Source organism: Belonocnema kinseyi, chromosome 10 (genome assembly GCF_010883055.1).
Source record: "Belonocnema kinseyi isolate 2016_QV_RU_SX_M_011 chromosome 10, B_treatae_v1, whole genome shotgun sequence".
Classification (NCBI taxonomy): Eukaryota; Metazoa; Arthropoda; class Insecta; order Hymenoptera; family Cynipidae; genus Belonocnema; species Belonocnema kinseyi.
Window position 1 is genome coordinate 106701469 of NC_046666.1, and position 10838 is coordinate 106712306.

Below are 10838 nucleotides of genomic sequence, written 5' to 3' on the forward strand. Positions count from 1 at the left end.
ACAGGGTGTCTAAAAAGTCCCAGAACGGTTGGATATTTCCTCAGGTAAAATATTTTTCAAAAAAGTGAAGGTCATTCCTGAAGTAAATTTCAACGAGGAATTCAATGGTGACCTTTATTTTGCCCTTGAATTTGACCTTCATGGTTTTTTGAAGGTCAACTTTATTTTTTTAAAATGGAAACTTCCTTTTTCACATTTGCAATCGATACAGCGGACAATTCTACGTTCAGGTACGTACCCAAGTCATAGGTCAATCGTAACGGCCAAGGTCAGTTAGAGGTTATTTCAAATTAACGTTCTCCAAGAGGTCAGTGTAATTCCTGAAGTAAATTTGAACTAGAAATTCATTGGTGAGCTCTCTATTGATCTTGATTAGAGCGTTTTGAATATTGTAAAATCACAAGGAAATTTCTCATTATTAGTTCCAGGTGTTCTGGTGAGAATTCTGTTGCTCCCCGAAGAGTTATATAGTCCTATACCGTTTTTCGGTACCTAAGTCAATACCTAAGGCGATACCATAAGTCCTATACCGTTTTTTAATACTATAGATCGAATCCAAAGTAAATTAACGTATTACGAGTGCATGCTTACTATCTTTCGCTGAAAGATTATTATGGCGCAAGCTAAACTTTCGGAACGAGAGTGGGTATCTGTATTAATGATGCGTGGTTGGGGACATCGAGTTCGATCTTATGATCAAGTTCGTTTGCTTTTTAATCGTACTTTTCGTAATGGAGAAGGGTTAAATCCTGCCTCAAAATCAGCAATTGAGAGAATCCTGCCTCAAAATCAACAATTGAAAGAACTGTAAGGCGCTTTATGAATCATGGATTTATCAAGGACCTTTAGAGAACTGGTCGGCCGAAATCTGCAGGATCTGAGGAGATGCAGAAGGACATAGCCCAAGCATTTGTTGAAAACCCACACCTTAGTTTACGTCGAGCTAGTGATGAGCGTGACGTTGCTCCTGAGACGGTGCGAAATATTTTAAAAAGCATTATTAATTTCCATCCTTACAAAGTTCATCTGGTACAAGAGCGCAATGAAGACGATCCTGATCGTCGGGTTGAATTTTGTGAAATTATGATGGACAGAATTGATAGAGATCCTCGTTTCTTGTACAATACAGTATTTTCAGATGAATCTACTTTCACTTTAAAAGGTGAAGTTAATAGGCAAAATTGTAGATATTGGTCCGACACAAATCTTGATTGGATGTTGGAGATTCACACACGATATCCACAAAAGATTAATGTTTGGGCCGGTATCTTGAATGATAAATTGATAGGCCCTTTCTTCATCGATGGTAATCTCAATGTCGGTGCATATGAAGAGCTTCTCAGAAACCAAATTGTCGCAAGAATAAGGGAGATTACAGGCGATCTCCTGATCTAACGCCTCTCGACTATTTTCTTTGGGGTTATTTAAAGAGCAAAGTATACTCAACGCAACCGCAAAGCTTAGACGAATTGCAGAATCGAATTCTGCAACAGGCTACTTTGATTGATAGGGAGATGATTCGTAATACTGTAACTCATTTTTAAGATTGCATAGCTTTTTGTTAAGAAGCTCAAGGTTTTCAGTTCGAACATCTTCACTGAAGCGTAAGAGGCAAGTGGACTCACGCTAGTCAAGCACCCCAGAGGAAACAGAATTTACTACGTCCACGTCGTTGTTCCTGGGTAATGCTAAAAGTATACGTAAACTGCTTGGAAAAAACCTTGAAAAAACATTGAAGATCATCACCAAAATCAATACAGAGCTCACCAATGAATTTCTCGTTGAAATTTACTTCAGGAATTGCCCTGACTTCTTGGAAAACTTTGTTAATTTCAAATAACCTCTAACTGACCTCGAAAGTTACAATTGACCTATGACTTGGGTACGTACCTGAACGTAGAATTTTCCGCTCTATAGATTGAAGATGTAAAAAAAGAGGGTTTCCATTTAAAAAAACAAAGTTGACCTTCAAAAAGCTATGAAGGTCAACTTCATGGTCAAAATGAAGGTCACCATTGAATTCCTCGTTGAAATTTACTTCAGGAATTACACTGACCTCTTAGAAAACTTTGTTAATTCCAAATAACCTCTAACTGACCTTAAACGTTAAAATTGACCTATGACTTGGGCATGTATCTGAACGGAGAATTTTCCGCTCTATCGATTGCAGATGTAAAAAAGGGGGTTTCCATTTAAAAAAACAAAGTTGATCTTCAAAAAACCATGAAGGTCAACTTCATGGTCAAAATGAAGATCACCATTGAATTCCTCGTTGAAATTTACTTCAGGAATGAGCTTCACTTTTTTAAAAAATATTTTACCTGAGGAAATATCCAACCGTCCCGGGACTTTTCAGACATATTTGATTATTTATTTAAATAGTCCGGAAGAAGTCGAAGAAATAAGCTTGTTCCTTAAAAACTCTAAATTTGTTGTTTCCCAGACGCTTAATTAAGAATATTTACATCACGAAGTTCTTTTCATAATTTTGACAAGCAATTTTTAATTTTGTAAGGTAACGAATCATGTAAATACACGAGGAATGAAACATTTATTCATTGGATCCCAAATTACGAAAGACCAGTCGGATCGTAGAATAAGAGTTCATGATAATTTCGATCGATGTAAAAAAAACAAGATTTCGACACACTGTGGCTGGCTGGGGCCGGCTGATCACCGACTTCAGCCTTTTGGGGCAAAATACACTTTTTTCGTGGTGGTCACGTGGTCCATCATGTTGACTGGAATGGAATCCCAGATCCTCTTGATGGAGGACCGAGACGTAGGATAAAAGTCCCCGATCCTCTATACAGAGGACCTAGAATAGCAAATTAATCAAAAAGAAAAGGATCCCAGATCCTCTCTACAGAGGACCGAGAACTATGACGACAGAATTCCCAGATCCTCTTAGCAGAGGACCAAGACGTAGGATGAAATTCCCCGATCCTCTATACAGAGGACCGAGAAATGAAAAGAAGGATCCCAGATCCTCTCTACAGAGGACCGAGAAATGAAAAGAAGGATCCCAGATCCTCTCTGCAGATGAGCGAGAAATGAGAGTGAGAGGAGCGTAATATAGAAGACATAAGATAGAAGCAAAAAGAAGTAGTAAAGAAGAGCAAGAATAAGTAAAAAAAGAAAAGGCTAATAAATAAAAGGGGAAAATTCCCAGATCCTCTAGACAGAGGACCGAGAGGATGAAGAACAGCGAGCTTGCAAAAGCTTGAAGAGCACTTACTGTTGTAGGGCAAAGGAGGTTATCCCTAATTCGATGTTAGGATTAGGCGAAATTATTAAGTCGAGATTTCAGGTTAAGTCGGGGTTTATTAGCCGGGCTTCACCCAGAAACAATTTATTTTTCGATGCACAACAGGAAATTTGGTAAGAGCTCGCGAGTCGGAAGACCACCTTTACCGGATGGTGACTGGTTTGGTACCGACTAGGAGCTTACCGCGAGCGAAGGGGTCAACCGTCTGCGAGCAAAGCTGCGGCATGATTTGCACCCAATCGATTGATCGATGTATCGACGTATCGATTCATCAAAGATCGCGTCTGGCGCGCGAAAATTCAAACTAACTAAACTTATTTGATTGTGAATTAATATTAAGCCGTAGTTAATGTAGCGGGCTGTTACAGTCTGCATTTTTTTTGGTTAGTTGGGAGCTGTTGTTTTGGGAAGCGTAATAGAATATAATTTCAGAAAAATTTGATTGTGTAACAATTTCAACTTTTATTTAACGGCACTATATTATTTTTGTATTACAACGGCTTAGTGAGGAAATTTTAGAGGAAATTTTATTTAGAAACAAAGTTTATTACTTACTGACCCTACGTATAATAATTGTTCTAAATTTTCAAAAAGTATACATGGCGTAATATAACTCCAGGGCGGCGAAATATCCAGAGATAAAAATTTTTATTATTTAAGGCCATGTAACGAATGGGTGAGCTGATCAAGTCAGTACTGAGATCATTTTTTTCACCCATACTTATAAATAAAAGTTTAAATAAGGCGAAAAAATTTTTCGCAAAATAATTATAAATATTAAAGGACCTTTGTGGCAAGGCACAGAGTTGGGAGAAGAAAAAATGTTATTTATGAAAATAAGAAATATCGACCGACGCATTTAGGCTTTACGGCAGAAGTTTGTCTTCTATATTTCACTGTCGGTAAAGAAGAAGTTCACTGTCGCTAACTTATTTTGTTTTTGTCAGGTTTTAGGTGGCAATAGTACTGCTCTAATACAGCTGATACGTATGTCAGACACGTACTATCTGAACATATAAATTTGTTAATTTTTTATTTGCATTTCAAATGCAAACATTAGTTTTTGCATTGTTTGTGTTTAATGTTCGTGAACAATTTTTGTTGTTTTGCCCCACTTTGATAAATATAAACTTTGTATCTAGCCCATTGAAAACATTGAAAATTGCTTCCAGGGTTCTGCTGGACGTTTGGTATTTCTCCAAATTAGTAATTGAAAAATAACTTCATAATTTTAATTATTTCATTGCCACCTGTCTTATTTCCCAAACTTTCAAAGCAATACCTCAATTCATTTAGACGTAAGTTGAGAAAGAAAAATTAATCAGTTTTCATTGCAAAGATTTCTTGTTTTGAGTTAAATTACCTAAAATTGTTTTTCTTCTCGCCCAGTACTGTGATACATTTCTCATAGGCATCAGTTGTTTATTTTTTAAACATTCTTAATTAAAAAATGCATAATTTGTTGAGTTTTCTTTGCGAACGTTTTGTTGTAAAATCTTTCAAAATCATCGTGCTTATGGCATGATGGTTTGATCATCTTCGTTGGCCAACTATTTATCAATGCTTATTCCCAAAGACTACAGACTTATGAATTATATATTAAATTTTACATTTAAGCTTAAGCCTTCACGTTGCCTATCGAATTTGTTTAAAATTGTTTAAATAATAAAAAGTTGGTCAACGGAAGTGATCGAACCACTATGGTAGCGTAGAGTGAGATAAGAATACGTGGTAAAATAAGTCACTCAATTTTCACGTAGGCATTCCTTTTTTTAAACATTTTTTTACTAATATCAGAAAGAATGTAATGAAACTTATTTTTAAATTGTTTTTGCTTCGGAGAAAACGAAAGTTGAAATTTTAAGACCTGTATTCTGCTCTTTTGCATTTTTAGAAATACTAATAATCACTCAGTCACACATTACATTTTTCCCCGGTGGTTATGTAGAGATCTTATTTCTTAAACTTAAGTTTTTAATAGATTTTTATATGACTGTGGAGAGGAAATATGTCAAATCTTGATATAACTTGAAATTATCGTACGGAGCGAAACAAACCACTGTCCTGTACTTTGACTTTACAAAAACGAGCATGCTGGCGGATATTATTACACGCACAAACTTCCCTAGCATTGCACTAATGTTCGAAATGCACGGCATTTTGGCCGCGTTTTAACAGAAAATCATTCACCTTAAAGTAATTATAATTTAATATATGATCCAATTATTTCTAAAATAATTAATTGTTTAATTTCTTTTCATTTCATTTGAGATCATATTATTATGGCACGATTAGCATGTTGGGCGTGAAACTTTATCTGCAAACGTGCTCATTTTCCATTATCTTACTTTGGGCTTCTTATGTCTATTCTACATAGACCTTTCGCCTCATTAAAAAGCAAAAGGGATATTATCGCAACTACCGGAGATACTGTTGCCTCTGTTTTATTTCTTCTACCACTGTACTTGACGTCCGTACAGTAGAAGAGAACGATATTCACAATCGAAAATCAGGTTGGATATGATTGGCAGCAAAGTAAGAAAGGAATTCTGTCGATTGACTCAATATAAGAGAGGAAACATAACTAGAAGAGCTTATATTGGCTTGAAGGAAGCGTTCCCTTCGGTACCAGATGACTGTTTGTTTGAGGTTTTAAAAGTTCGCAAGATCTGCCCATTTACGGTCTTCCGATGATACTTTGGGGAACAAAAATCCAGTATTTTCATCATATGATACTGTGATATATGAACTAGATTAATACGAATTACGACGAGTATCTTTCAAGGAGGCTCCGTTAGTGCATTATGTTCTGTATGTTCTGTTTAATGAATCCATTCAGAAAAACACTAAATAGCATGTTTTAAGGTCTTAGAGTATATGATAACGAGCATGGTCATTAACAAAGCCATTTTCAATACATGGATGGTCACTAAATAAGTCATCTTCTATACATGGATGGTTTAAAGTTATAAAGTTAGACCTAAAGTGAGAAAGCTAGTTCAAACTAGAAATATGCGCTGATATTTAAGTGACCGATTTCCAGAAATCTGACGGTCACCTGACCGTCCAGGGGAAATTGTGGAAATCATGTTATTAAGTGAGAAAGACGTATAAAAACACAAATTTGAAATTCAGAAATTCTTTTTTTTTAGCGGAACAACATTTATTGATTAAAAAAAGTGCAGGAAAAGGAATAAATATATGAAAAGTGATATTATTATGGTATTGCCATTCGAACATAACTTATAAAAGAATGCAAAGCCTCTCGGTATGAATGAATATATACTGTATATATATTGTACTTTGGAACCTGCTAATTTTACAACCAAATGTACAATATTTAAAGTAGACGCAGTTTCGAGTAATTCTAAAAAAATGCAATGACCTAGCCCCAATAGGTCATACTTTATGTCCTCACAAAATTGAACACTTTTGACTTATTTTTCAGGCCAAATTACTCGTGTTCAGAATTGTCAAAAGACTTCGCTTCTAAAGCTACGTAATTGGTGCAATAGAAAAAGTTGTATGGCAGGAAATTGTGCGTAAATCTAAAAAATATAATCTTATAGATTAATGGATTATTTAAACTAATATTTTATACAAATTTAGATGAACCAAAAAGTATGAATGGTTACCTCCTAAGTCAAAGCTATGTTGACGAAAAATGTTTTTCATAACACATGTATCAAACAATTGACTTTCGATGCCCTCGTAGCGGGTCTAAAGTTGTATTTTCAACCCTAGACTAGAAAGTTGAAACAGGCGACTCCGAAAGTCACTTTACGCCGTAACCGGTATCTAAAGTATATACATTCTATTTTATCTGCAGTTGTCTGCAGCCATTCTCCCTCTTATCAAACCTCGTCTCGCCACAGTTTCCAAATAAATAACTTAAATTTTAGCTTGTATTGTGAACAACCTAGAAACTTTTTTTATTAATTAGTATTAGAAAGAGCAATTTTTAATTTATCCAATTCAAATTTTCACAGAACTTTGACTAGAGCAGCTTGCAACCTCCCCATTGCGCTTGCGTTAGGGCAGAGCGAACAGAAAAATCAATAGCTGCTTATAGCCTCATTGATATCACGTCTTAATTGGTAAACAGTGGACAATCAACGAAAATGTCGGTACTTTGTTCTGTGAAGCTTATCGGTTAAGTTGAAAAGAATTTTCTTTACTTCTTATTGAAAGTACGGGGGTGTTAATCATTCTTTTAATTAAATCAGGATTGATATTTTCTTGTAATGGGGGCGCAGCCCCCCCCGCTGGGGGGCCCCGCCCCCTGCGTCCCCGCCAGGGTTAACTCTGGGACCCCCCCCCACCCCCTTATCCCACTGGATACGCAATATACTATTTAATTACTCTCCAGCGTGTCATTCTAATCTCTATCTGCCATTGCCTACGTTTTTACAAACAATAACACCTTTGATGAGGCGCAAAGCAGTTCCAGGTATCTCAAGTCAAATTATCAATGTATTTTTTATGAAAAATTGTATGCGAAACTCGGGGCGAGACAACAATTTCACTCGTGTGGTATCTACCCTCGCTTCGCTCGGGCAACTAACTTCACGCTCGTGCAATTGTCGCCTTTTGCCCCTTGTTGCGCAATATACTATTTCATCGTGTCGCAAATTCAAATAACACTCCGTATAAAATATTTAAAATAGTGCATTGCAAGACAGAAGTCTCTTATCAAAAGGACGAAAATGAGAAAGAGGATGAAAATATTGACAAAAACTACTGCTCGTTCTTTCAGTGTTAACCTACGTAAATCCGAAAATAATTATCACTTGAATTCTATACGAATTTTTTCGTTCTCATTTCCTTGTTACAATATTTTTTGTAAGCTTACTCCAATCAGTAAAGTTACGTTCCATTCATATTTGTATACTATATCATACTTACACATTTATTATAGTTTTACGTATTCTAATAGTATAAAATAGAAAAAATTAGTCTCTTTTTATTATCTTTACATTATGGAAAAAACCTTATTATTTTACTTATAAGCAAACTTTAAACTTGCCTGCTCCAAAAATACTTTTTGAGGTTATGTTACAATCATAACACTTATATTTCATATTTCACCTCATTCTCATGCTACTAGTAACGTTAAATAACCCATCTCTAGTTAAAATCAGAAATTACAGCAGGTAATCCATGTCACAAAACATGTTTCCAAAGATTCTGCATGGACTTCGGACAAGATAAATTCAGAACAGTGCGTTTAATTAGTAGAGAGTTAGATACCTAAGAGAATTCAGCACACGATAGTTAAGAAAAGCCTGATACACGCATTTATTACAAGATTCAGATCAGTTCTGAAGAGTTCTCTCAACTCGGCAAGGTTAAACAGAATCATCTAAGATGAAATTACCAAGTGACCAATGCACCACAGTAATTTGGCTTGTGAAAAGTGATCGCATGAAGAGGCAGTAAAAGACAACAGCAGTAAAAGACGAACTCTAAAATATACCGCGTATCTACTTTTGTGCCTACTTGAATATTTTCGCAAGATATGCCAAACAGCGTATTAAATTCATAATATATTTATTTTATAAGGCACTTTACTTAGACCGTGGCTGAGGATGAAAACCTGAGATCTCCCAAGCAAAAGTTAAAACAAATAATAATAATGGCATGCAGAAAGCAGCTAGCTTTATTTTGGACAATCATGGTTATTTTACTACAATTTTTAATAATTCCGGCTCAAACAATAAATTCACTGCCAATTCTCTGTTTTCCGGTTCAGTGGTTACCCTCTATTATACGACAGCCGATTTCATTTGAAGCACGTTCTGTAAGAATGTGGATAATTTTTATAATAATTTTCATTATATATAAGCTTTTATTTTATTAACATATTGATGACTGAAACTATGAGGGCAAAATATCTTTGACGAGGTGTCCATAAAGTGTCAATTGGGTTCCTATTACCTCACTTTTCTTTACTGTTTCTTTGACATCTTGGGAGGAGATAATTCGTTTTTAAAAACAATGTACCTATGTAAAATATATGAGTTAATGAAAAAGAATTCAGTAGCATAAATTTATTTTACAGTACTTCAAATAAATATTTAACCAATGTAACCTCGCAGTGCACATAATAAGGCTTCCTTCTTGTATGATTTACATATATGCATCATATATCTCTTACCGTTTTTAATTGATAACTATAAGTGCCTTTATAATTTACATTATTGGTTTTCAAACTGAAATAGTGATGGCCATTTTAACATTATTTTAATATATTAACTCCACCAAAAATTTTTTACTTCTTGACAATTAAAATCGGTTTAATCATTTAACCATTTTACAGATATATACTGCAAGGAGAGACTGAATTCATTGGGACAGAACTAAAAAAAGACTCAGCGAGACCTTTTTCGTCGAGAAATGCTTGTTCATTTGAATTAGAAGTGTGCATATTAAAGGATGTTATGAGTGAAAATCCACTGGTTGGTATAAGAAGAAAAAGGTTAAAAGGAGATGCTTGGGTTTATAGACGTGTTTGCGAGGAGGTCCTTGCTCTGGCTGCTGAGGATATATCGATAGAGCAAGAAAATAACGCGGAATCAAAGTGTCTTATCTAACTTTCAGATTGATTGTTTTGAATATTCTATGATTTACATCACGCAAAAGTCACTATAATAGGTAGAATAACATGTGATAGTTTTTGCACATAAGAAAAACAAATGCGCATGTGTCTTTTAAATTCCAACTATTCCAGTAATAATTTTCGTCAATTCACTCATGGAGGAGCAATTTGATTGACGTAATTTCAAAAGAATTAAATCCTTTGTCTTTGTTTTAACTTTAGATGCAGAAGGATTCTTTATTGTTACATTTAATTTGCTAAATTCTGTTCAAATTTATAAGATACTGTATATAAATAGGAAAAGTGAATGAACATTAAAATTCTTGGCTTTATTTTACAATGGGTATATGATACGTGTATCTATTTCCTAGGAGATTGTTCATCTCAATGGATTAGTATCTGAGCAGTTGTTTAAGACACGTTATATACAGTCTTTTTTTTGTATGACCAATATGTATAGAAGAATGTTATTTTCAATGCTTTCATCATATTCTTATTTGATGTTAAAATATTTAAGATATTAAAGTTTATGACTGTATGAGTACTACTTACCTATCTGAAATAAATGTTTATTTACCTTATTTGTTGAACTTTCAGTTAAGTCCAAATCCACAAGGAGTTGTGTTGTTCCAATCAAGAATCATTTAAGTTAATTTTACGTGGAGTGGCATATTGTTTTCAAAAGATTGTTTTATTACATAACATAAATAGATCAATTTTAAGAAACAAGGTACGTTTTTTACTTTTAATCTTATTCATTTCATTTAACTTTTTTAGTTCACAAAATTTCAGGTCTTGTATCTGTTTTTTAATCTATTGGACTTCCACCCACTCCGTTACTAAAATGAGCAGGTTCTCTCTCCGCAATCATAGTGTTCTTGCGACAAACTTTATATATATTCAAAGCTTTCGCAAGGATAACCGGAGGATTGCGCCGGGAGTGGGTGCTAATCTAAAAAACTGCAACCGATC

The 10838-nt window shown here is 34.7% G+C and overlaps 1 protein-coding gene across 5 annotated transcripts in view; it reads left to right on the plus strand.

The window, feature by feature from the left end:
- LOC117181480 (maternal embryonic leucine zipper kinase-like) overlaps positions 1-10447 on the plus strand; it is a 252964-nt gene extending 242517 nt beyond the window's left edge. For 4 of the 5 annotated variants that reach the window (XM_033374181.1, XM_033374183.1, XM_033374180.1 and 1 more), the window contains one exon: positions 9588-10447. In XM_033374181.1, coding sequence (XP_033230072.1) covers positions 9588-9861 — 274 coding nt within the window. In that variant the 3' untranslated portion in view covers positions 9862-10447. The remainder of the gene's footprint in view (positions 1-9587) is intronic. The other variant, XM_033374184.1, reaches the window with a different exon arrangement.
- The last annotated feature ends 391 nt before the right edge of the window (positions 10448-10838 follow it).